The 26,635-nt window shown below is 41.2% G+C and overlaps 2 protein-coding genes across 3 annotated transcripts in view; both read left to right on the top strand.

Annotated features, from left to right (window-relative positions):
• Nucleotides 1-22,428, top strand: part of COL24A1 (collagen type XXIV alpha 1 chain) — a 147,549-nt gene extending 125,121 nt beyond the window's left edge. For both annotated transcript variants that reach the window (XM_056356293.1, XM_056356292.1), the window contains 14 exons: nt 685-792; nt 3,285-3,392; nt 4,913-5,020; nt 5,108-5,161; nt 5,455-5,517; nt 6,517-6,570; nt 8,150-8,185; nt 14,042-14,077; nt 14,169-14,195; nt 15,294-15,359; nt 16,110-16,278; nt 17,631-17,740; nt 19,105-19,320; nt 20,978-22,428. In XM_056356293.1, the coding sequence (XP_056212268.1) occupies nt 685-792; nt 3,285-3,392; nt 4,913-5,020; nt 5,108-5,161; nt 5,455-5,517; nt 6,517-6,570; nt 8,150-8,185; nt 14,042-14,077; nt 14,169-14,195; nt 15,294-15,359; nt 16,110-16,278; nt 17,631-17,740; nt 19,105-19,320; nt 20,978-21,124 (1,302 nt within the window). In that variant the 3' untranslated portion in view covers nt 21,125-22,428. The remainder of the gene's footprint in view (nt 1-684; nt 793-3,284; nt 3,393-4,912; nt 5,021-5,107; nt 5,162-5,454; nt 5,518-6,516; nt 6,571-8,149; nt 8,186-14,041; nt 14,078-14,168; nt 14,196-15,293; nt 15,360-16,109; nt 16,279-17,630; nt 17,741-19,104; nt 19,321-20,977) is intronic.
• Nucleotides 22,429-23,599: 1,171 nt separating this feature from the next.
• Nucleotides 23,600-26,635, top strand: part of ZNHIT6 (zinc finger HIT-type containing 6) — a 36,712-nt gene continuing 33,676 nt past the window's right edge. The window contains exons 1-4 of the mRNA XM_056355980.1: nt 23,600-23,741; nt 26,006-26,071; nt 26,160-26,266; nt 26,352-26,437. Coding sequence (XP_056211955.1) covers nt 23,677-23,741; nt 26,006-26,071; nt 26,160-26,266; nt 26,352-26,437 — 324 coding nt within the window. The 5' untranslated portion in view covers nt 23,600-23,676. The remainder of the gene's footprint in view (nt 23,742-26,005; nt 26,072-26,159; nt 26,267-26,351; nt 26,438-26,635) is intronic.

Here is a 26,635-nt window from a genome sequence, read left to right as displayed (position 1 = left end):
TTATATTCTATATGGTTGTTGTTAACTACAATTTTTCAAACAAGATGTGTTGTAGTTTACATATTTTAAATTTATGAGAAAAGCTTTCATACAGAAATAATTGCAGAACTCAAAGCGCCTTAAGATAGTGTATGTCGGTCTAAAGCGAAATAATTGTGAAGAAGCTGATCACTGTTACTCTGGTTGATGTGATATGAGACTTTTTCATCCAAGTATAGCAACAGTTAGCACAAACTTGCCTTATTAGAAGTTTGTATTTTAGATATGTTAAAATTTGAACAGCATAAATTTGAGAATGTACAATACAGAGTACCTAGTAAAATGAAGGCTGAAAGGTACATGGTTGGATTTTCTGCAGGGATAAATAGATGAATTTATTGTGTCTCCTTGTTTCATTTTAAGACTCAACACTTTTAGCCATCTTCCAGGCCTGACACGCAGAGGAGTCAGCCCCATGGTTTCAGCTGAAGTTGCTCATATCCCACAACACAGCAAGTCTAAGATTAAGCCAGTAGCATTTCAAACCATACATCCTAACTCAGAGCTCCCTCTACAAGTATTCAGTTGTGTCACTAGGCCTGTTACTACATAACGTTTAGGAAATGCTGTGACTGGGATCTAGTTCTGTGATGGTGAAAATGAAGGGAGCCAACAGTGCTATGTTTGATTTGAAATTGTTTCAAGGGAAAACCAGGGCCAGCAGGGCAGAAAGGAGCAGTTGGGTACCCTGGACCAGATGGCATTCCTGGGAATCCTGGCAAGGCCGGGCTGTCAGGGAAGCCTGGCCCTAAGGTAAGTTGCTTTCCATATTGCCCCTCTTTATGTCATCTTGCACTACAGATTTTCTAAGGTTAGGGTATTTAAATGGAAGGAACTGTTCTCAGATCTTGAGCGTCTTGAAAATTAAACCAATTCTTTTGTTCTCGTTCTGTTTTGCTCCTGATGTTCTGGCCAGGATGTGAAGTTAGCATAAGGGAGGTGTGCTGGGAGAACTGTTTCATTAGCGTATGTTAGTAGTAACTACAGCTAAGACAAAATGCTTTCTTAATCAGAGAAGCCTCATAGTTCTGTTCCTGAAAATGAGCCAGAGGCCCCAACTGCAACTGTTGCCTCTCAGGCTCTGAGATAATCCCACGTTTTCCTTATTGTCTTTGAATTTGTAACCTATGTCTCTCTACCTAAGATATCTGAAGATTTGCCCAAAACCAGTGAAAAAGGGTACTAGGTATCCGAGGTGCCTGGAAGCATACTTGGAAACAGGGTTTCTCCCTATCTGTTCTTTGCAGTGGGTCAAGGGTGGTGATCTGCTGCTTCTGGGAGCAGAGAGGAGGGAGAAAATCCCTTTAATTTTTCTCATTGCTGAAAGTCTTATCACTTTGATTTCAAGGATGGTATTTCTTAGTATTTCTAGTTAGATGGACCAGTAATTGTTATAAAAGGGCGGCAAGTTAGTTTTGATGTTCAGAGGTAATCAAGGTGCTGCATGAGGCACTGTTACAAGTATAAATTTTCTATCTGGTTGAAAAAAGAAAAAATTAAACAAGTTACCCGTAGGGGGCAGATGGACCCTATTTGAGCCTCTCCAGTTGCAGATAATGTCCTACTGAACCTCTTCCAAGTATTTAAATTTCTCTGGAGTTGGATTTAGTAGTATCACCTCAAAGAATTCTCACATTTTTACCTTTCCACTCAAAATGTCATCTTTCATATTAAAAAAGACTTTATTACTTCATGTTAACAATATATAGCAGCATTACAAGTTGTAATAGAGAGGCTTGTAACTGATTTTTGCCACAATTAATAAAAAGAAGAGAACTTTTGCTATGTAAATTTCAGTCCATCAGACTATAAGCCACAATACCTTATTCAAAAGCCCTGAAAATCAAATTTAATATAAAAACCCTGCTTCCTGTAACCCTTCCATTTCTATGAATGCTTAACTGAATGTCATATGAAATAAGGAAGGTGTGTGTGTATGTATATATATATATTTCTACTAAATGACCTCACAGAAATATTAACTTGGATGGTAGCAAATTTCCATTTTATATTTTTTAACATGTTAAAATTGGCTTAGCTCCATGTGCTCAGTAACATGTTTTTTCATTAAAAGTAGTTGCTTTTTTTATTGTCTGATGTTCTCATACATTTTCATAACAACTATTCTTATCTTTCTTCTTTTCTTACAAGTTATTGTATATGAATCCCTACAAAGTATACATAACCATGCTAATCAGCGTGTCTGAAATTTTTAAATAAGCATGTTGAACTTTGAATGTTTTTGTGGGAAGGTAGTCTCATTTTGTTTCTTGATGCGGACTTCCTTCTTCTTGGAAAAATGAATATCAACTGTATGTGTGAATATCAACTGTATTTTCAGCCCACCTGTAATGAATGAATTCAGCACCTTCTTTTCATCAGAAGGAGCTCCTCATCGTAAGCTCAGAATCCTCAGACATCACACAACACTCATCCAGAACCATCTCAAGGATTCATCTTCTATAATTCATGGAAATTAGTGCTCTCTTCCTGGGCATTTCAAAACAGAATTAGAAAAGAATTAAATAGGGATCAGAACTATAGGCTATTAAGCTGAACGTGAAAATTTTCGGGTGCTAAATATATAAACATATAAACTGTGATTCCCTGTGGAAGGTAAAAACACTCATTGGTGTGCCCATGAGTGCTTCCATATATATTTGAATGCACAATTACTGTGGAAAGAAGATTGCTTACAGTTTCTAGATCACTGGTACCTAAGCTGGTGGTCCAACTGGACACTATTCTCTTTAGGAGGGTGCTAATAGGGAAGTTGCCTTGCATAAGCCCAAAGAGGCAATTGATTCTCTTGAATGTTCTCATAAGTCTTTCAAGGTCTAGGCAGGTGATCCTACACAAATGACATCTGGATATATTTAGGATAGGACAGAACAAGGTTTAAGATGAGCACTGAATGAATAACTGCAATGGGCTGTGGCATCATTAGCATTTGCTTTGCTGACTATCAGTGACTTGTTAAATTATAACAGCTTGACTCCATAGAAACATCAATCCACCCCACCATTACATCACATGTAGCTTTGTTGCTAAGTATGATAGGGGTTTGCTTTTGGAATATTAGGAGAAATCCAGATGATGATGATGATCATTGTCTTCCCATATATTTTGATGTAATATCAATGTGTGTGGCTATGACTGGTTTTATGTTAGATGCCTGTTTTAGCATACAATGAAAAACATGCTTGGATGTTCTGCTTGTAATCAATTATTTTCAATTTATTAAGGGTAATAAAGGAAACTCAGGCTTACAAGGTCTGGCAGGTTATCCTGGAGCTCGAGGTCCCAAGGGATTGCCAGGCATGCCAGGGCCCAGGGGAGCACCAGGACTCAAGGTACACACATGGGATCTTGTTGTACGAGTACAGTATTACTGATACTGCTTAGTCTTCATACTGTGTCCAGTGATGGTGGAACCACCATGCTACTGATAATCATATGAGCAACTGACATCAAAACTTAACTTGAAGACTGCAAGTTGTGCTGACCTCATTTATATAAACTGTAATTTGAAAACAGAGGTCCCGTCCATCTGGATGCTCTTCTTCAACTCCAGAAGTCATTCAAAACACTTTGTATTTATTCACTCAAAGCTTTAGGGCCAAACGTTTCCTGACTTTTTAAACTTAGGTAAATACTGGTTTAGATGATTTGAACATCTAAGCAATATATTAGCACAGAAGTACTGTAATTTCAAGCCTAAATCCCAATTTTGGGGGCTAACAAGCATGTCTGGGATGTCATAGGACTTAAACTGTTCTTGTTCAGTCCTGTCAGAAAGAAAGAAATCTAAGAGTGCTCTGTTTTCCAGGCAGTTCCAGGTACCTGACATCAGCATATCCTCATATTAATTAGACTAATTTCAGTGGTAAAAGAAGAAAAGGGTTGGAAAAATTACAGATAATTTTCTTCATTTAGAATAGGATTTTTCATAGAATAGGATTTTTCATGTAAAATCATGATGTGTAGTGCGCTCTGAGATTTTATTGGTAAACACTTGTTTAAAACCTTAAGACACTTGAAGGCAGGGAGGGTTGGGAGCAGAAATATTGTCTTTGTTATCTTTTTAGAAAACGTTCCAGTATAAACTCTATTCAGTATTTGTAGTGTTCATTGCCAGTGCTCCCAGTCTGGATTTTACTCCTTTGTCTAGACAATGAGCCGTAGGAGGTAGTTCCTGCTCAGAAGCACTTGCAATCTGAAAATGACAGGGAATAGATGAGGTGAGGGAAAACTGTTACCCCATAGTGCAAAATAAGAGTAAAGAGTGGACACACTGTGTCAGGCCAAAGTCTGTCTTTGTTAGAGCAGAAAGCTAACACCTGGGAAAGAGCGTAAGCGCAAAGCAAGCATGAAAGGTGTATATTCACAGCCTTAATTGCAGCTTGGTAACCCGAGCTAGACATGTTTTCTATGTATTTGATAGTCTTCAGAGGATTGCCCTTGCATGAACTTGTCTAGTTTCCATTTGAATCAATGTAAACTTTTAGTCTAATAGCAAGGAGTTCCACAACTATACTATGCCTTGCTCAGAGGTTCACTTCTTAAATCTACTTCTAACCTGCCTGTTCTGTATTTCGTTTTGTGAATTTTAGTGCTTGCACTGGGAGATGCCATACTGGAAATGATCCAACATGGATGGGATTTGTATGTTTCCAAGTCAAGGAATAGTCAAGTCACATTTGCATTTTAGTGAATGTACAATTGTTGAAAGCATTCTTGATCGAAATAAAATAAATGGAGTAGGTCTATTTCTTAATGAGAAAGCATGTTCCATACTTCTTCCAGAAAACTTATCTTTATTAAAATTATGGCAGTTATAAATGGAAAGCATATGTTATCTTCCTATTAACAGGGTGAAAATGGGCTTCTGGGTCATCCAGGAAAGCGAGGCAAAAGGGGCCTTCCAGGATCACAAGGTGACCAAGGACCAGCAGGAGACACTGGACTGAAAGGACAGACTGTACGTAATCGCAGCTGTTGATGCAAAACAAGTAGTCCAAGAGTTACCAATGTGAAATAATAGTAAGAGTACCTGCTCCTATTACAGGGAGAAGATGGAGATCGAGGTTTAATGGGGTTTCAAGGATTCCCAGGTCCAAAAGTATGTGTTCGTCTTTTCTGTTAGATCTTAAGCCATTTACAGGGTGAGAACATTCAGAAAGTATAGAATTAATTAGCTTTAACAATATTTGTTTAAAATCTATATGAACTGTTGGAACATTTTAGGGAGAACTGTGTACTCTGTGTCCAAGGATGAACATTCTGAGTCAGTGCGCTTGGTGTTTTCACTGTTACTACTCATAGAAATTATCTTACTTTCACTGATTACAAGAGATTGAAACAAGTGGATACCTAATGTCCGTGTTTGTTTAAACTGTTCCTTTGCATTTGCAGGGTCCTGCAGGGGACATTGGCTTAGTTGGAATTCTGGGCCCAAAAGGTCCAACAGGCCATGTTGTAAGTGTTTCACTCCATGAAAGAGATTGTCAGGATGGCTTGCAAGTGGCACGTCTTTAATTTAGGGAATCATCTTTTTCTTGTTAACAAGCCCGGAACCCTCTGACCAAACCTTTTTCTCTGAGACTATGACTCCACTAGAAGCCCTTTGCTTGTACTGCAACACTCAACGCTCTGCTGATTGCAAGATATACAAGCAGAGCTGTGCTCTTAATCTTGAAGGAGAAAAGAAGCTCTGCTGACAAAGTGCGGCTTTCGTAGTCTAATTTAATCTACACAAGTATCTTTATTGCTGTCATATCTATCTCTGTTGGGACTGAACTCTGTCTTCTTACTGGCAATAATGCTGGTTGTATCACTGTGTCCTACAACAAAAGAAAAAAGGGTCAAATTTTGCCTGCAGTAAGACAGAGTGGTGCTCAGGCATTATTGATTAATACGTTGTCTTTTTTTAATACATATTTTCTTTGCCATCACAGAACTGAATTAGTTCAGTTAACCAGATGCAGAGCAGCAGCTTTAGGGGCTGTTGTTATAACAAATTTCTTCTAAACATTCCTCTACAAGATAAACCTGGAAATGAGCAGTTTGCTCTAAAATGAAATGGAACAGGAAAGTAACATTTCAGCAGCGCTTACTGGCAGCCTTACAAGAGTACCTGTGGGCAATAATATAGCGCAAGATACAATTAATTGTAGCTCAATAAATATGTGGTCTTTTGTAATCAGAGCACTGAAGTTTCCACTGTTCTTAGTTCATCAGCTTTCACATGAAAGAATGTGTGTGGGCTTTCCAAGCACAGCTATTACTAATTATTGAAATAATTGCCTTGCTGATTTTGTAGCAATGTGCACTCAGTTTTAAGAAAGAGACTATCACCATGATCTTTTGGATATTTGCCGGGGCTGTGTGCTGAACAACTTTAAACCAGGACACCTCATGACAATTCTTTTAATTTCGAAAACATGGTGGACTAATAAATTCTTTGGTTTTTTACAGGGATATATTGGCCCTATTGGCCAAGAAGGCCTAACAGGCCCAACTGGAAGGCCTGTAAGTTTCGTTTTCCTTTTGCATAATTTGGTTATTTCACCTACCTTTATTTTCAACAATCTGTTTTGCAACTAGCAACCTTCTCATTTTTCTATTTGCAAATTGCAACTAGCAGGACCATCCTCATGTTATACCATGCTGGTAAGCTAATGTATGTGACTCCAGCATGTGTAATACAAAGAAGAAAAAAATGACAAAAGAGTCATTGCAATGGCCTTCTAAGTACAGTACACAGGGGGCAGACCTACAGGAGCAGTGGGCTAGTCAAGGTGTAAAACAGCACGTAGTAACTACCACCTGGATATCTTTCTCAGCCTTAGGTCTGAAACATATCTAAAGAGTATCCGCACTCGGTGTCAATATAGTTTATTTTTTTCATGTGTTGTTTGGGCTGAACTGTCCAGAGCACCCCTCCAGGCACACTGGGAAAGCCAAGCCCTTGTTGGGGTGTGTTCCAGGTGTTGTTGAGGTCCCTGTTACAACTTGAACATCTTTTGGCTTTTCTGACAACCTTCAGTGCACCCCAGGTTCCCTGCGGTGGGGGAGTTCTGACCTCATACCTGTTCCCATCCCCTGTTGCACTCCCTGTGCCAGACAGAGCGGTGTTCTGCCAGGACACCCTCTGGCTCATCTCTGCAGACTACCCAGCTATGTAAGGTAGTTTTAGAAGCTCTTTGTACCACCCAAGTTCCTCTGTCTGATCAAGACTTGGAGTGAATGAAAATGTCTGAAAACTGAAATAATAATAAAAATAACAGGAATATAGAATAAAAGTAATAAATACAAATACTTAAAAGTGAAAAAGAAAGGAGAAGGGAAATGTTCCTTATATAATTAGACTATTCTTTCCACTTGTTGGGAAAAAGACAGTACTTTCAGTCTTGCTGCACTCTTTAATCCCAGTCAGGAGGAAGACTTTACAGTTGCGTATACTTGTACGAAAGCTTGTTATGGCAAACTATTACATTCAATATGAAGTCTATTACCATAAAGAAAGCATTACAGTTGAAGATTACTTCTGTGTTATGAAATGCTACCATCAAGATGCAAAATAATTCCAGAGAAGGATTGTAAGATTGTCTTCGGAAACACAGTTTAAGTGCAAAATAGCTAAAAATGCCATGGAGACAGAAAAACAGCGTCTAATCTGAATGTGAGAGGAAAACTAATGGGGTAATAAAACCACATATATGTAACCAATGGATATCTTCAGTGATGGAGACTACAGAGTTGTGGTTTTGACTCTTAGGATGGTGAAGCACTGATGTATTACAGTGGATCAGATCGTGGAAAATACAGCTGATTGACAAGGAGAACACTGACATTTAAAATTACTGAGAAAAAACATTTACAATCCTAAGAAAACAACAGCTTTCCACATACAGGAATTACAAGATGTTTTTAAATAATTTAGTTTTCTAATAGTACAGGAAAATTGAAGCCTCAGAGTAGTAAATACTTCCATAGATGAGACTGGACTTTCCATGTGAGCGGTATAACTCTTGTGGATATTAATTTGCTTATTTCAGCCCTAGGTGGCTAGAAAGCATACCGGGTTAACAGCTTCTCTTTCTTACAGGGACCAAGAGGTGAAAAGGGCACAAGGGGTGAAATGGTAAGATGAAACAACTTTTGTGCTTTCAGTTTTTTGGCTGTGTAAAAACTATTCCTGTGTTACACGGAATACGCTCTTGCATGTTCTGAATGGCAGACAGTCGTATTGTGCTCCTGGAGAGCACTGGCCAAGAAAGCTGATAGCATAAGTCAAAAGTCTGACCTCTCGTTCAGGTTGACTTATGTGGGTATGCCCGGTGGGTGTATGCTGTCAGGCAGCATGACCCTGATCATATAACTGTCACATACTTCAAATCTGTCCCAGTTCAGATATAAAAGAAAAATCCTTTGTCATGTTTCTTGTCAATGCTCCAGTGCCTCACAGCACAGCATGCATACACATGTTCATACATCTATACCATCTTGTCTAGAGAGGGAGAAGTTCAGGAGAAGCCTAGAACTGAGGGTGGGTGTCCATGCTGTGTATGCCAGCTGTAGTACCAGTAGGCAGCATTAATAATTGGTTATGAAGTTGCTGTCTTTCATTTTTCGTTAAGAATATTACATTAGGTTTTGTACATTAATAAATATTTTATTTTATTTAAAAGTTGTGTTCGAGCTAGTCTCCAGTTAATTATGGCTTTGTGAAAAGCCATTGAAGTATCATATTTACAGTAAATATGAATGCAATGATAGTTGATACCTACGACATTACTTTATATGGCAGGTTAATAATTAGGTCCTTTTCCAGCAACTAACTAATGTGATCTTGTTCCTGTTGCTCCTACCCTGCCTTTCACCAAACCTCACTAAAATAATTTAGTTTATCTTGTATTTTGTTTTTGGCAGCTATCTGTGTACAATTCTAACCTAGCTACCTTATGGAAGTTCTGAAAAAAAATCAGAAATACTCAAAACTGCTTAAAGAATTAAGGCTTGGAAGGCAGCTTGCTGTATGGGTCTTGGGGAACTTTCCTCTTTGATTCTAATGCTCTTGTGGCAATTGCTACCTCAGAAGAGGAGGAAAAAGAGTTCCTTAATTCGTGCTGATATTAAACATCTTAACTGTCTTTTTGTACTGTTTGTTCATAAGAATTGTTATGACGGCATAGAGCTAAAAATGCTGACCCTTGAAAAAGAAAAATAAAAAAACATCCAAAATGGTGAACAAGAAACACCTGTTTCCATTATTGGTGCTGGTGTTTAAGAAGTTATTTCCTGCATATGTTATTGAATTCATCAAGATGAGTTAATCTCCTGAGACTGTCTTCAGAAGAAGAATGTTTGATTTTAAATCATACACAGTGGCATTACTTTATATTATGTAGCCAAGAAAAGGATTTATTTCCAACTATTTTCAGATACAAAAGAGAAAAAAATATTTTCATTTATCTGTGTACTCTGACCTTGAATTTATGCCTTTAAAATTTATATTGGCATTCTTCCTAGAATCACAAAGATTTTAACTTTTTTGTAGCAGTCCCAAGTTTTAGTTACAGTTTTTAGTCTGTCAGGGATACAGTGTTCACTACTAGAAAGAAATGACCTTTTATCCCCTGAAAAACATGGAATGTAAAATCATGTCTCCTTATTGAGGTCAGTGGTGAACAAATGTTCAGATCCTGTACACTATTTCTGGAGAAAAATTGATAAAGTCAGAAACAGTTTGTTAAAAAAAAAATATTCAATATTGTTTTTCAATTCAAAATGTTCATTTCACTGTGATTGAAACATTTAAAAAACATGGAATACATTTTGGAATATTGATTCAGAATTCTGACAATTCTGAAAGTGTGTTCTCATTGTCTTAATTTTTTATTTCATGGCATGTCACATAATGAATTATAATATAGAGTCATAGGATAATCCAGGTTGTAAGGGATCTCAAGACATTTCTAGGCCAACCTCCTGTTTAAAAGAGTCAGCTCCGAAATCAGACCACATTGCTCAGGGATTTATTCAGCTGGGTCTTGAAGACTTCCAGGGGTGGAGATAGGATAATCTCTCGGCAATCTGTTGCAGTGTATGTCTTTCCCATTATCATCTTTATCTTAGATTTACAATCATTAATGGCAGCTGTTACACTGTATTGTGCATCTGACTATTATATTGTGGGATGTTATTAGGCTTTACCCATTACCAGATATCAGATAACACCAAAATGACAAAAGTGATTGGGGAAAGATGAACATTAAAAGTTTTTGTTAAAAAGACTTTCTGTTTCTTGGAAAATTTCAAAAGTCATGGAAAATGTGGAAGCCTTGGGATTGCTTATGTTTTCAAAGTTAAGCGTATGTATCATTGCCTGTAAAATCAGGGCCTTACAATATTAGAACAAGATCAGGGTTTTGGCCTTTGAACTTCTGTACTAGTAATCAGATTGGGTGATTAAAGAATTAGAGCACACTAAAACTTACTGTTCAAGTCTCTGCTTTTGTTGTTATGAACTGGAATTACACTTTTCTCACTTAAATTCTAATGTGATCAAAGGGTAAATTAAGTAGATTTGTAAAGGTAATCCTGTACATTCCAGTAAAACATTTAGCAATTAACTTAATCCATGAAAAGTGTAATTTAACCTTATTTTGCTGCTCTGCAACAGAAAGAAAGAACATTTATAATATCTTTACAGGTTTTTCACTGTACTCTGTGCAGTTTCATTATATTTTAAAGGCTTGTAAAGTTAATTGATATACCCCTCTGAACTTCTAATGCATTTAAAAAATGTTGTATCCCCAAAGTAGCTCACTATATTTAACAAAGAGCATTCAATATTCACCTTTTTTTCATAGGGGTTTTATTGGCAAGGAGACTGTGAATCAAGAAAAATCACATTCCTGTTTTGCAAATACCTTAAATTCACGGAACAGAGCAGGTCTTGATTTTTCAGTTCTCTCAGAACTATTTCAGTTCTATCTCAGAAACCACTATAAATTGTTCTTGTCCCAAGACTCTTTGAGTCTTAAAATTGTGACACATGCCAAGAACATAGAATATTAACTGAAGCATTCAGTCATCTGAAAAATCCACTGGAATGTCTAAATCTCAGCACGCAGAACAAGGACATCTATTCAGCAGAGAGCAGTGGTTACTTAGGGACAAACTGTTGAAGACTTTGTGCCTTGCCTTGCCTTAGTGTTTGCATAATTGAGTCCTGAACCAAGATAAACAGATATATCCGTGAACTGCCAAATTCATTTCTCAAGTTTTCTTTTTCACACTTTCTCTTTCATTTTATACTAAACATACTTCACCAAGCGCAATCAGACAGTCCAGTAATATATCCATATGGGACTGAAGGTATCCTGCAGCAGCCTAACAGCAGCTGAGTTGCAGATCTGATGAATTAAATGTGGAGGTCAGCCCTCTCGGCTGGCATACAACAAGGTAGCTCTGCAAAACCCAGCTGATTTGCAACAGCTGAGGGGCTACCCCAAAACAGTGAATGTCATCTCTGCAAACTCATCTCTCATCAGTTTTTTAATAATGAATAACAACAATAATATTTTATGCCTATTTAATAGTAATAGGATTTCAAAGAAAATTTAAAGCTGGGCTATAATCAAACTCGGAAGAGTAAAAGGCAGCAAGGTACTTGCCACAGAACCCACAGGGATTTCTATACTACTGTATATGCTAAACTGACTTTTTTTTTCTTTTTTTTTTTTTCATTTTCCAACATCATTCATTAATGCCTTTATAAAATATCTGTAAATATGTAAAAGATGGCTTAGAGTGCCTTCTATTGGTGTAAGTGGATGAAACAAATAGGGTTAGGATTTATCAGTTGAAAAGCTGGCAATATTTACAGTCCCTAGAGCTCATGCCATTGAGATCCTCTTAGTCAAGTCCATCTCTCTAAACACCCTGAAATCACTTCTGTTTTTCTCCTCTATTCTCCAAAGAACATGGGTAAAGCATGGCTCTTGGCCTCAAAGCTGTTTGCAGTCCCTCAGCACAGCCTTGTTGGTAGAGACCTGGTGCTAGGAGTTATGTGATGGCCCTCGCTTTTCACACCCTTCATAATCCAGCAGCTGAGCCTCTCTGGCAGGACCAGGGCAGGTGACAGGCAGGACCCTTCACGTGTGCAGCTGTAGAGGTTATTGTAACGCCTGACCGATGCATTCCCCAGCAGCTACCATGTCCTCTGCCATACAAATATGTCTAGAGGCAGTAAGAAACACCGCTGGTATTCTCCTAAGAACTGACAAATTTGGAGCCTCAGTGACTTAAGTAAATCGCTCCTATCTGCTTTGAGAACCTTTGTTAAAATACATGTGTATTAATGTTAGATTGAACCTGGCCTTTCTTTAACCATTTCCCGCTACCCTTGCTGGTGGCAGCTTGAAGCACAGCCCAAGTTCAGCAGTTGTAGCATGCAGTGGCACTCACACAGGTCTTGCTGTGAAATCTCACAGCAGGAATACTTCTTACTACCATGTTAAGTGACTTACAACTTAATACCTCTTTGACTAGATCAGTTTTGCAGTATTTGTCAGCATGACCATGTCAGATAAGATTATTTCTCTTTTGGCAGAGACTTTGTACTAGTGTGACCATACTGGTGTAAGAGGGCTTTTGCTGGAACAGCTTATTGTGCTTGAATAATTGGTACAAGAAACACTAGCTAAAGAATGTTTTGCTTAAATTAACTCAGTTATGTTAAAAGGTTTTACTAATACGTGGTGCAGGTTGGCCTATGCCTTTCATTCCTTTTTCGTCTCTTTTGCTCGTATCAAGGCACTGCCATCTGTTCTTTTCCTTGTCATTGTTCTTGCTATTGTTCATATTACAGCAGCTCCTAGAGGCTTGAGTATATAGACTGAAGGTGAGAATCTAACAGAGACACAAGTATCACTGTATATTAATAAATATTCATAATCATTCCATTTTAATGTGAATAGTTGCTCAAAGAAAAGATAATTCATATGCAATTATTGTTTTGGGGGAGGGCCCGTGTCCAATCCTAAGGCAACCCTAAAACTTAGGTTTAAGACTATGTACATTTTGGCCACATAAGCCTTTGTATGACTTCTGTTGTTCCGTTAATATCAAAAGTCCTTGAATAAACAAGTAACCAGCAACCCAGCAATACTAACAGGAACATTCACATGTTAACAAAGCATGGTACTTTGACAATAGCAACTAGTCATAGAATCACAGAACGTTGGAAGGGGCCTCTGGAGATCATCTAGTCCAACCCCCTGCTAAAGCAGGTTCACCTAGGACAGGTTGCACACAATTGCATCCAGGTGGGTTTTGAATGTCTCCAGAGAAGGAGGCTCCACAACCTCCCTGGGCAGCCTCTTCCAGTGCACTGTCACCTTCAAGGTGAAGAAGTTCTTCCTCGTATTTATTCAGGTGGCACTTCTTGTGTTGCAGTTTGTGCCCATTGCCTCTTGTCCTGTCACTGGGCTACACTGAAAAGAGCCCAGCCCCATCCTCTTGACACTCGCCCTTAAGATATTTGTAGACATTTATAAGATCCCTTCTCAGTCTTCTCCAGGCTCAACAGGCCCAGCCCTCTCAGCCTTTCCTCATAAAAGAGTTGGCTCCAGTCCCCCCGTCATCTTCGTAGCCTTCTGCCAGACCCTCTTCAGCAGTTCCCTGTCCCTCTTGAACTGGGGAGCCCAGGACTGGACACAGCACTCCAGTTGCTGCCTCACCACAGCAGAGTAGAAGGGGAGGATCAGCTCCCTTGACCTTCTGGCCAGCTCTTCCTAATGCACCCCAGGATCCCACTGGCCTTCTTGGCCACCAGAGCACACTGCTGCTTCAGGGGTAATTTAATAATCTACAGCTTTACCAAAACCAGTATCACATCTTCTTCATTGTACATATTGTGGCATTTTGTGATTTAAAAAAATACATAAATGTGAAAGCCGAGGTGTTCATCTATAACCATTGTGTTTTCCAGGGGCCTCAGGGACCTCAGGGCCATCCAGGGCCACCTGTAAGTGCATAAAAAAATATGTATTCTTCTATAGTGATTGCATTATATAAACTTACAAAGCACTTAATATCTGGTTTATCCCACTTTTCAGGGACCACCTGGACCACCAGGACCAAGAGTAAGTTCTGTAGCAACCGTAACCTACAACACAGTCCTTTTTTGAAAGTGAAAGTAGCAGGATCCTCTTGAAATGCATTGCTTGTTCCATCACTGCACATGAAATGCAAATACATTTTTTTACAACTTCCATCACTACAGCACTACATTTTTTGAGCGCTCTATCTTACACTGTCAGTTCTGTTCTGCCACGCTGCTGAGCCCTCACCAGGCAGCGCTCGGGGACATGCTCATACTTTTGACATGGGTTAACTCCACCGTACTCTAAAAGGTTTTTCTCTTGTGTTTGAACACTCTGAAAGACAGCAACAGAAAATCTTGCGCTATTTCTGGCCCAGGTGTTCTATACATATATACGTGTGCGCACATACACACACACAGATTTAGTTTGTTAAGCGATTGTGCCAGTTAGGACAGACTCAATTGCTGAAGTGTCGTAAAGCTGCAATGATATGTATCGTCTGAGAAAAAACTGCAAGAGCTAGATGCTTATGTGGGTGACTTAATTCTTCAAAAATAAGCAAACCTGATGTCTGGGTCTGATATATATGTCACACGAAGTGGAGAGAATGCAGATACACAAGCAATGGGCTTTCTTCATCAGAGGCTAGTTTATCTGTCTTAGTATTTGTTCATGCGTCATGAGGACTACTTTGATCAGTCAGCTGCTGATGGCTAATTGAGATATTCTTTGTGTGCTTCTCTCTGTAAAGGAATAACACCTTTCACATGTACCTGGATTGGTTTTCTTAAGTATATAAATTAAATGGCTGGGAGGAATAAGTTGGGATATTAGTCTGTAACAACTATTATAGTATCTTTTTTCCAGGTTCCAGGAGTATAAGCATTAAATTGTGTATGGGGGTACTAATAAAAATCAAATATGCTTTTTCTGTATGCTTGTTTGCATTCTTTGGAAATGAAAGGGAGGATCCTATTTTAAAAGTAAGTGTTTACAATTAATTACTTTCTAAAGTGATAAAATAACAAAGCTATCATGTATGTTGCTCTAGTGCTTCAAAGAATTTAATACCTGCATTTTAGAATATTCCTGTTCATCTTTTTATATTCTGAAAAATCTTCTTTGGGTATTTTTTAGAAGCAAGTGGACATCGATGCTGCTGTTCAAGCTTTGATTGAGTCGAATGCTGCACTGCAGATGGAGGTAATATATATCAGTGTACTTTACACTGTCATACAGGGTATGCAAGTATAATTACATTTTTTGACGACAGAATAGAGCTTCTTTACAAAGACTTAATTTTAAATGAATCATGGATAGCAAGTAATTACTGTAGAATAGGATTAAACATGCTGGGTTTTATAGGATAAAGTTGAAATGAATTTAAGAAAAACACCAGAGATCCTACCTTTTTGTCATGATTGGCAGTAATGGAAATTTACTGGCCATCACCCATAACAGACTGTGTCTGTTCATCCATAGATGATGACAGTGGCATTTAGGCCTTGATTCAAAAAATACTGACATATATGCAACTGTGTGGTCCTACTGATTGCAAGAAAATTCCCTACATGGGTGAAGTCAAGTACATTTGCATATATTTTCTAGGTTTAGCCTAAGAGTATATGTCACCATTCAATATCTGAAACGGCTGTGTGTACTTTAAAAATGCACTATTTTTTTTTCTTTTTTTTCCTGTATCCACATTTTTATGTCAACATGTCATAATGACATATTTGCATGGTCTTAATCTGCCTGTAATTTCACTGTTATTATAATTTTAATAAAATGTACTAATTTGTTTATTGGAATATGTTATTCTTACCGTTTTATATGGCTGATTGCATGCATTATAAATACTTTGCTTCTGTCTGGCTATTCAATGGCCATTTGACTTTTACTATTGTTGCGATACTTCTTTGTGGTAACGCATTTGCTAATGGCCCTTGGCAGAAATACCAGAATACTGAAGTAACTTTACTAGATCACGGTACAGAGATATTCAAAACGCTGCACTACCTTAGCAATTTACTGCACAGCATCAAGAACCCTCTTGGCACACGGGATAACCCAGCACGCATCTGCAGGGATTTGCTTCACTGTGAACGTAAAGTGTCAGATGGTAAGTGTCCACTTCCATTAAACCTTTAACACAGCTAGGCTTTGAAATGTGTTGCTTCCAAATGTTACTTTCTACATTAAAATTCTAATGTGTAGATTTAAAAATTATATTCTGCTACAGTGTGTCTGTCAGAGCTATCTATATTTAAGATAAAAATCCTGAATTTTAAAGATGAAAGTATGTGGCTATCTAATCGAGACAGATTATATATATAAGTAAACAAAAATGTCCAGAAAATTTGAAGCAGAATCCAATTTTGTGATTAAAAGTTTCCCAAGTATTTACAGATAAATGAATTTTGTGTGGATCAGATTCTAAATTCCTAATGAGAAAATCATATACAATACACTATTGCTGTCAGATACACTGACAGTAGTTGTATCCCAGAAGATCCTGAATCAGTATTTCAAATCCAAGATAATTATTTAAACCTGTAATGTCAATACTGTGACATAATTCAGTTTCTGAGTGGCTAATAAAATAATAGATACCTGTAAATATCCCTATTATTAAGTATTAGGGTTAACAAGCAAAGGAGAAAATGGGAAATAAAGTTAGATGTTACAGGGAAATTGCTGTTCTATGGCATATATAAGGGTGGATCAATTCTTTAATACTCTCCTAGAGATGAGCCTAATCCACATTAGAACTGTGCTCTCCTAAATAAATCTGTCCTTTAGGGCCACGAAGGTCACTGACACAGTCCTCACTTCAGAGGATTACACACACCCATATAAATTGTAGAGCACAGGCTCACCCATATTTAACCATAAATTAAGGGAAGCTAAATCCTGATATAATTTGTGTATGTCCAGTTTCTTTTATTGGACCAAATTCCATGGATTCACAATGGTAAATACTCATTGCCATCACTAGGATATGCCATGTAGAAGTGTCTGATGGGAGAAAGTGGAGAAAGAAAGGATCGTCAAGATACTATGAGAGCAAGAGAATGCAGATTGGTATTTTACATTCCTGAATATATCTTCTGTACAAAGTCAAGCTCAAAGAAAAAAAGTTAAGTTTCAATACAGAAAGAGCAGACTGGAAATACCATTTGTTCTCACTATTTAGCTACAGAAAGAGAAAACATTTTTGAAACTATGACAGTATTCAAAAGTCATCGTATATGTTATCAGAATTGAATGGTTATGATAATTTTGCTCAGTATCTGTTATTAGTAGAATTATAATAGTGAAGGGGCTTTCATGTTCCTTTTCTTTCATTTCCTGGTGGAGCTATGGTGATAATACATGATCTAATACTTGCCAAAAAGTATGACTATTTTAGCAAATTGTTTAGTAACAATTATATTTTGGTTTTATTTTCCATCTGGGATTATATACTAATAGGAAAATACTGGATTGACCCAAATATTGGATGTCCTTCTGATGCCATTGAAGTTTTCTGCAACTTCACTGCAGGTGGTCAGACATGTTTAATGCCACTGTCTGTGACAAAGGTATGCATTGCTTCGGAGAGACTCTCGGGGGGGACTCTGAACAAGTGAATGCTTATTTACTTAACACACAAAAAGGTGTTAGATTTCAGGGTTTTTTTAATGTTTATCTCCATGGAAGGACATGTTGTGCGTTCTGTTACAGAAGTTACAGATTTTCTGGAGACAGTATATGTTAGTGTTACTCTCACTTAGTTTATTTACTCGCCTTAGAATGCCAATAGAATTATTTTGTTTTGCTTTATACTTTTCTATAAAAGGCATAAAAATAAGCCTGAAATGCTTCTAAGCTACATTAGTAACTCATAGAATCACAGAAAGGTTTGGGTTGGAAGAGTCCAACCCCCTTTGCCATCAGCAGGGACACCTTCCATTAGACCAGGTTGCTCCAAGCCCCATCCAACCTGGCCTGGAGCACTGCCAGGGATGGGGCATCCTCAGCTTCTCTGGGCAACATGTTCCAGTGTCTCACCACCCTGACAGTAAAGAATTTCTCCCTAAAATCTAATCTAAATCTGCCCTCTTTCAGTTTAAAACCGTTCCCCTTCGTCCTATTGCTATAGGCCCTCATCACTCAAGGCAGTTAAGTATAGAGATGCTGAGGTCATTGCAATGGGAAGGAGAAAATTATGACTACTTTTCAACATTTGCTACTTTTAAATGCCATTAGGCAGAGACTGGTTCCCTTTACACGATTAGTTCACACTCCTCTTTACATGTAGTCCTTGAACCCTTGGGAACAGAAATTCTGTATTTGTGGAGTTTTGCATATATACTGTAGTCATTGAAGAGTATCAGAAATGCCATAAAGCTCCCATACACATTCCGACATTTGGAAAATCCATGAATATGATCTAGTCTTGGAGAAATTACTGTTGAGTAATGAGTAACTATATTTTATGCCTAAAATCAAAGTATGCTTACAAATTTTGGGAGTTTTAATGGGATGGAAGTGTTGCCAGAACTTGTAGACGAAGAAGACTAAACAGCAGGATGATGTGGCTGCAGTTAAAACACTGCTGCTGACAATATCTTTGTTTGAATCACAAATTTATTTGTTTCAGTTTCCTTATTTCAAAACAGTGGGTTTTGCCCAGCTGTGTTTCAACAATGTTGTAAGCATTAGCAAATGTTTGTATTTAAGCTTTGAAAATGTCCTTATGAATGCTTCTGTTTAAAGTAATCTCTATAATAGAACCTAAAAGCTCTCCTGAAAAATACAAATCATGCTCTTTGGCATTGGTCCCAATGTATAAACATGCATACATGCTCCCATGCCTGAACACCGCACGTGTCACTTTGCGTTGCTGCGGCCATTCAGCATAGTCCAGCTGTAAGTCTAACTATGCATTTCTCTTGGAACTTAGCTGGAGTTCGGCATCGGAAAAGTACAGATGAACTTCCTTCATTTACTGAGCTCAGAAGCAACCCATAGCATCACAGTTCATTGTCTGAACACACCGATGTGGGGATTAAATAAAGCAGGTGGCCAGAAAACGTCTGTTAGCTTCCAAGGATGGAATGGTCAGATATTTAAAGCAAATACGCTACTTGAACCGAAGGTGCTTATGGATGAATGCATGGTAAATACTTTTTAGCACTAGCATTATTAAAACCATAATGGAGGTACTACTTAGACGTTATTAGCTTTCTGCAAATAAATAACAATCATTTAGACTCACATCCTGTGAAGCTTACTTCTTATATTGTTCTGCATACGTGTCTATCTGCCAATCTTTTGATGTTAAATTCAACATCTGTCCAAATGTAAAAGCAATTGCAGCAATAGAAGATATCTATACTTGCTGTTCACATTGAGTGTCATGTAATTCTAGACTCTACTAAGACACGGGAGAGATACCAGAGCAGAAGTAAGGAGGTCCTCCAGGAAACTTTAGGAACAGTTACTCTCAAAATGAAAATTCAGGCTTCAGTAAGAGTTCTGTTGAGGTTATCTAACACAAAATCTCAGGTCAAAACAGGCTGGAAATTATTTTTTGGACAGCTACTAAATATCTTGGAATTCACTGACTATAAGTAGATTATTTGGTTATTTAATAAAGTAATAATGATTGGAAAGGGACTCCATGGCTAACTAAAACATTAAATCATATTCGTATTTAGGAAAAATTAGAAGAGCTTATCTCATGCTTATTAGATTACGCCGCTCACCAAGATGTGAACCATTTGGTAAATGTCTTGGTAGAACACTATGAAATACAGCAGCAGGGCACCTTACCCTTTCAGTATTTTTTAGCTCTCCTTTACAGTAATGAAAGATGTGAGAGTGGTTCCATATTGATACAGGGTTGCTGAGTGAGATTTTTATTCTCAAGACAGAAAGTGGTTTGAAGCCATTATGCTTCCAAACTTTATTATCGCACACTAAAGAGATGCTGTAGCCTGGGTCACGCAGATAAGGTATGGTCATTGAAGCCCCTTCTCCCCACCTCCTGGTCTGTTTGGGACTGTTTTAAATGCCAAGAAAAGTTAAGGCATACAGTGGTGACTATTGAGAAGTGCTGTTTTTCTTGAGATTCTACGAGGTCTGTCACTCTTTCTGTGGGAAACTATGTGCTGTACGGAATCACACACATTTCCCTCTCTGCAGGGATTTGACTTTTCAGTGATCCACTGTACTTGATGGTTTTTAGGAACGCAGTGATTGCAAACATCAAAACACTCCCAACCTCAGACAATGTTATAATGTTATTTTATGATTTTTATGGCATATCAAATATTTACTGAGATTTTTAAAGGCTTAGAATAAACAATACAAAATTCATGTCAAAAATGCAGCTCTCATTCCCTATCATTATTCGTCAAGGGCCTAAAAAGTCATTCAAGTGCTCGTAAAGTTCATAGTCTGAGACCTACTGTTCAGATTTGGAGGTGACTTTAGCAAGACATCTGAGTCTGTATGAATCCAGGGCTGCTTGCAAAGTGACAGGCGATTTGCTCTGAGCCAGAGCACGTGTTGCACTGTGCTGCACCGTGTCTGCATCAGCTCCAGCTGGATACTGGACTGGCCTTTTTTACAGTTACAGTTTTGCCAGGAGTGCCCATGGTATCGCGTAGGAGAAATGGCATTTGTAAAATTGCATAGTTTATTTAGGAACTGCTGAGAGAAGAAATGTTTCTATACACTACTCCTCCTGTCACTCTGTAAGCACAATTTCCATTTGAGTTTTGAAGCTTTTCTTTGATAGGAATCTAATACTCTGCTTCTGTGTGTTGCAGTTTGAAGATGGCAGCTGGCATAAGACACAGTTCTTTTTTCACACTCAGGATACTAATCAGCTTCCAGTTGTTCAAGTTAATGCACTTCCTCATCTCAAACCAGGACAGCAGCACTTCATAGAAAGTGGTTCAGTGTGCTTCCTTTAAGGTTTCTGTCCTGGGTGTTTTTTGCATCAACATGGAATTGCTGCATAGATTGAATCAAAAGTAATGATCCACTACAGGCAAAATTACTAGGAAACTGAAGAATCATTTTAAACAGTGTGCTTAAAGAACCTCAGGAAGAAAAAGACTTCCTCCTAAGGAGAAATGGTATTGAAAAGGAAAAGAAAGAAAAAAAAGAAGAGACTACAACAATTTTCATAAAGTATTTTAAAAAAAAATGTTGGTGCTTTCTTGCATAATTTCCTGGAACTGAGTATCTGAACATGGAATTTTTCAGGACCTCTAGTGTTCTTAGCAAACTCTTTAACAGCACTGCAAAGAAACCATCCTGAGGAAAGCTGGAGACATACAATACTAAGGAGCAATACTGGCTAATGCTCCTAAATGTGCAATAGCTTATATGTGAAAACTGAATTATGCCACAGTACAGTACGTCTTCTTTTCTGAAACATTGTTTTATTATAGTCCTTTGTGGACACATGCATCTTAACAGATGGCACACTACCTCTTTCGCATTTCCTGTCCATGTTGCCTTGGTGCTCTTCATAACACAAGGTGCTTGTGGCCTTAGCAGAGATTATTTGAGTCCCTTTTTATCTTTCAGACTGTATGTGCTGGTTACATCAGGATATGTTTCTGTTGTAAAGGTACTTATTTTAAATCGTTGGTCACATACTTCACTACAATGAAAACATTATTTATGAGGATTTCTTGTTTAAAATATTTTTGTGTACTGTTGTGGAAGTGGTATATGAGACAGCACATTGTATATGATGCATGTAGTCAGAAAAGTCAGCTTTACAGGCATTGTAAAAATTGTTGTTAGAAGAGCTACCTACAGTAGTTTTGAGTTTTAGATTCTGTATTTCAGTTAACATTTCTAATGCCAAAGGCATCTTAAGATGATATATTGTGTATATATTTTGTAACTTGTGAAAAAGATCTACTACAGCGTGTCTTCCGAATGGCTGCTGTTAAATTATAATCAGCATTTCATCAACCTAGAAATTCCATTTATTGCAAAGTTATTAGATCACTTTTTTTTTTAAATTAAGTCTAAAATGTTCTATCATCTTTTTTTTTATTAAAAAAAGAACAACTTTACCATTAGGAAAAGCAGTCTTTATAATGATACGCCTCTATCTATTAGCAATCCAAAGTGTGCTCAGTAGTACATGGTGATACCAAACTACATGAGGGAGCAGGGGAGCGTTCAGCTTGTTTAACTGTCTTGATTCACAGGAAACCACACTTACCGAAGTATAATAAAATAAGCTTCCAAGCTATCTCTTTTTTGTCTTTTACTGTTGTGTTTCATATTGCATAGTTCATTCTTGGTTACGATGAAAGTTCTCTAGAAGGGTGCTTGTTAGGTGGCAGTGCTTCTTTTAGCAAGGGGAAATGCACATGCTTCATGCCATCGAAAACTGCGAGAGTGATGGTGTTTACTTTTACAAGGTAACGTACACGTACAACCCATTTTACATTTTGTATCAAAGCATCAGTTTTGTTCTCTTTGACAACGTGATAAAACTAAAGGCAAAGCAAGATGACAGTGATGATGATGGTTAAAGAAAATGTCCCATTTTTTGCATTTTCAAGATCATTACACTCTGACAGTGTCACTTCACATTTGCTCTTAGTTTGGCTGTGGATCTGATGTGACGAAGGGGCTATTTATTTTTTCTAAGAATGTTGTCTTTTAGAAAATGTTCTGCTTCACGTATATTTGTTAGTCTCCTTGCCCTATTTTTGGAAAGTCTTTGTAGCCTGGACTTACGGTTTAGGTTAGCATGTCTCAGGAATTGTGTTTTAAAATCAAAGAGCTTGAAGTCTTACAAGGCTGTTCAGACGCAAACGTGTACGTTTCTGTAAGTGAGGCAAAAATGCACATCCCGAGCAGACGGCGCAACGAACCTGTGCCGTGGGATGCTGACAGACAGTAACGTGCTGTGTCGAAGGAGGTGCGGTGGTCAGAGGTTGGCTGAAAGCCTCCTGTGGGACAGGGCACTCAGGAAAGCCTCCCGTGCGCGGTTATCTTCACCTGAGCTCCTGAAGGTGCTCGCAGGACACCTCGTACAATTTTGTCCCCATAACGTTAACAAGTACCTGTACTCTGCAATTAATTTTTTTATGGTTTCTGAGGTGGTCACCTGCATGGTTACCCTTAATTTTAGAGCAAGCCGTGAGCTGGATTAAGAGAGTCTTTGTCAGAATCCTTTTATCCCTGTTATGGATACCGTTCACGGATAAAAATGCATTAAAGAGCACCTGTGAAGCGGGGCTGTGAGACAGCCCGAGAGGAGGGGACAAGCCCGGAGGCCGGCGGACGCTGCCAGGGCCGCGGGGTGCCGGAGGCGGGTGGGAGCGGGGCCCGTCCCCCTGCCCCGGGCAGGGCCCCGCCGCGCCGGGGCGAGGCCGCCGCCACCCGGGGGCCGCCAGGCGGCGCCGCCGCCCAGGAAAAGCCGCGGCCGGTCCCGCCCCGGCGGCTGGGCCCCGGCGTGCGGCGTGTGGGGAGGCGGCGCCGCGCAGCTATGGCGGAGCAGGGAGGCGGCGGGAGCCCCGGGCGGCCGGCGGGGCGGAAGATGTCCCTGCAGAGGTAGGGAACGGGCGGGCGGCGGGGGCGCCTCTTGGGCTTCGGCAGCGCTTTCCTGGAGCTCCGCGGGAGCTCGGGGCCGCCGAAGGGGGAGGCTGCGCCGGCCCCTCCTCACGCAGCGCCGCGGGCCGGGCCTGCCCCCCGCGGTGCGCCGGGCCCCAGGGGACGGCGGCGCTGCCCTCTGCCCCCTGCCCCGCGGCCGCCGCGCCGTCCCGCCGCCTATGGAGAGGGGCGCCCGGCGCCGTGGGCGCTGCCGCTCGGTGCGGGGCAGGCCCCGCTCCCGGCAGCGAGGGGCCCGGCGGGGGCAGCTCCGTCTCCGCCCCTGCCAGCGCCCGCGTGGCGCCGGGCAGGGCCTGCGGGGCGGCGCTGGTCCGCTGGGGGGCGCCGGGCGCCGCGGAGGGGCTCACAGCGAGCGAAGAGCGGTCGTGGTTGAGGGGAGCCGCTCCTGCTCCCCAGCCCGCGGGGCGCTCGTGCTGTGCCCGTGCCCGTGCCCGTGCCGCGTGGCGCCGGCGGTGCGCGGTGCCTCCTTCCCGCCGGGCGGTGGCGCTGCCGGGCCGCCCTGCCCTGCCCTGCCCGGCCCTGCCCTGCCTGCCCTGCCCTGCCCTGCCTGCCCTGCCCTGCCTGCCCGCCCTGCCCTGCCCGCCCTGCCCTGCCCGCCTGCCCTGCCCGGCCCTGCCCGCCTGCCCTGCCCGGCCCGCCCTGCCCTGCCCGGCCCTGCCCGCCCTGCCCTGCCTGCCTGCCCTGCCCTGCCCGGCCCTGCCCTGCCCGCCCTGCCCTGCCCTGCCCTGCCCGGCCCGCCCTGCCCTGCCCGGCCCGCCCTGCCCTGCCGGCCCGCCCTGCCCTGCCCTGCCCGCCCTGCCCTGCCCTGCCCGCCCTGCCCGGCCCTGCCCTGCCCGCCTGCCCTGCCTGCCCTGCCTGCCCTGCCTGCCCGCCCTGCCCTGCCCGCCTGCCCTGCCCTGCCCTGCCCTGCCCTGCCCTGCCCTGCCCTGCCCTGCCCGGCCCTGCACGGCCCAGCCTGCCCTGCCCGGCCCTGCCCGCCCTGCCCTGCCCGCCCTGCCCTGCCCGGCCCGCCCTGCCCTGCCCGGCCCGCCCTGCCCTGCCTGCCCGCCCTGCCCTGCCCGCCCTGCCCTGCCCTGCCTGCCCTGCCCGCCTGCCCTGCCCTGCCCTGCCCTGCCCGGCCCGCCCTGCCCTGCCCGGCCCGCCCTGCCCTGCCCGGCCCGCCCTGCCCTGCCTGCCTGCCCTGCCCTGCCCGCCCTGCCCTGCCCTGCCCTGCCCGCCCTGCCCTGCCCGCCCTGCCCTGCCCGCCCTGCCCTGCCCTGCCCTACCTGCCCTGCCCTACCTGCCCTGCCTGCCTGCCTGCCCTGCCCTGCCCGCCTGCCTGCCCTGCCGCCCTGCTGGGCCACGGCTGCCGGCGGGGCAGCACAGCGAGCCTTGCATTTCTCCTCTAGTAGTTAAAAGTAGCTTGTGCCACTCTTAAAAATGTTACTGACTGGGGGTGAGGGGGTGTTTGTCTTCCCCGTTTGTTGGAGTTAAATGAAAAGTGATGAGTGGTTCAGTTAATGTATCAAGAATCTTTTCCTAAGCATAGGAGAAACATCTGTGGCAACAGCCTAATTAACAGGGAGATTATCACATCTGTAGTTGTCGAGGAATTTTTTGAATGAGGTAAGATTTTTTTAGCTGTAGTCATAAAATGTACGCGCTGTGCCAGAGAGGTTCCCAGGCTCAGGGGTTTGCACCGCTGACAGCCAGCAGTAGGTTTGCTGGCAATATTGTCAGGGGGTTCCTGTTTCATTGCTAAAATGGGATGCAGCGTTCAGGTTTTAGTGTGATTCCTCAACATTTGTCTTCTGTCTGCCTCAAACTGGGAGCATTATAAGCCAGCGTGGTACCGTGCATGTGACAGGTGATGTAAACGGAGCAAAGCAGTGATGCGAGGGCACAAAGCGTAAACCGATACAGCCTTGCTGTGCCTCCAGCTCTGCAGGTAGCATGGGGTTTTTCCTCTTTTTCTTTCAAGCATCTGCACTATGGTTTAATATAGGTAAGACCTCTGCGTATGTTTGGAGATATTCCCTGTAGCTTGCAGTATTTTGTCTGTCACCTTCTCTTATCCAGGTATTTGCATTTATTCTTTCACGGTCCTGATAACGTTTCCTGAAAACGCTGGTTGCTGGCATAGTGCCTGATTGTTGAGGAGGCACCTTCCCGAGCCACTTAGGCATGAAGATGCCACTTTATTAAGAGGTACTTTTTACTTCTTTCAGGTGTGAAACATGTAGCAAAGAGGAAGCTAAGTACAGATGTCCACGATGCATGAAATATTCGTGCAGGTATCTACTATGTGAATTAAACTCTTGGGTTTTTCCCCCCACTCGTGCTGAATGCAGTGTGTTAACATTTTTATTTTTGTCATTTCAGTCTGATGTGTGTAAAGAAGCATAAGCTTGCACTGAGCTGTAATGGAGTCAGGGATAAAACAGCGTTTATCTCTGTAAACGAATTTACTGACTTGAACCTTTTGAGTGGTAAGAGTATACTTTGTGCTTTTTAAAATTCATGGTTTTCACAAGGTTAGCAGTACATTTTTCCTTGTTCTTTTTTTATCTTCAGATTATCGTTTCTTGGAAGATGTAGGAAGGACAGCTGATGCTGCTGCTAGACGTCCTACTATGCATAGTCCCGCAACAAAAAAACTTGTAAGTTTTAATTTAGCAGCTTGATCTGTTGGAGATAATGTTGACTACCTTTGAATTCCCACTGAGGTAGTCCCAGTCCAGATTTCACAGCTGATACCTCCCTTATGAATGTACGAATGACCCTGAATTTTAGAGCCAGAAATCAAAAGAAGTCTCTCGGTTTATGTAATAGTAGTACTAATGGGTATGTCCAGTTGC

Source organism: Falco biarmicus, chromosome 11, assembly GCF_023638135.1.
Source record: "Falco biarmicus isolate bFalBia1 chromosome 11, bFalBia1.pri, whole genome shotgun sequence".
Lineage (NCBI taxonomy): Eukaryota > Metazoa > Chordata > Aves > Falconiformes > Falconidae > Falco > Falco biarmicus.
This window is presented reverse-complemented; position numbering and strand designations above follow the sequence as displayed.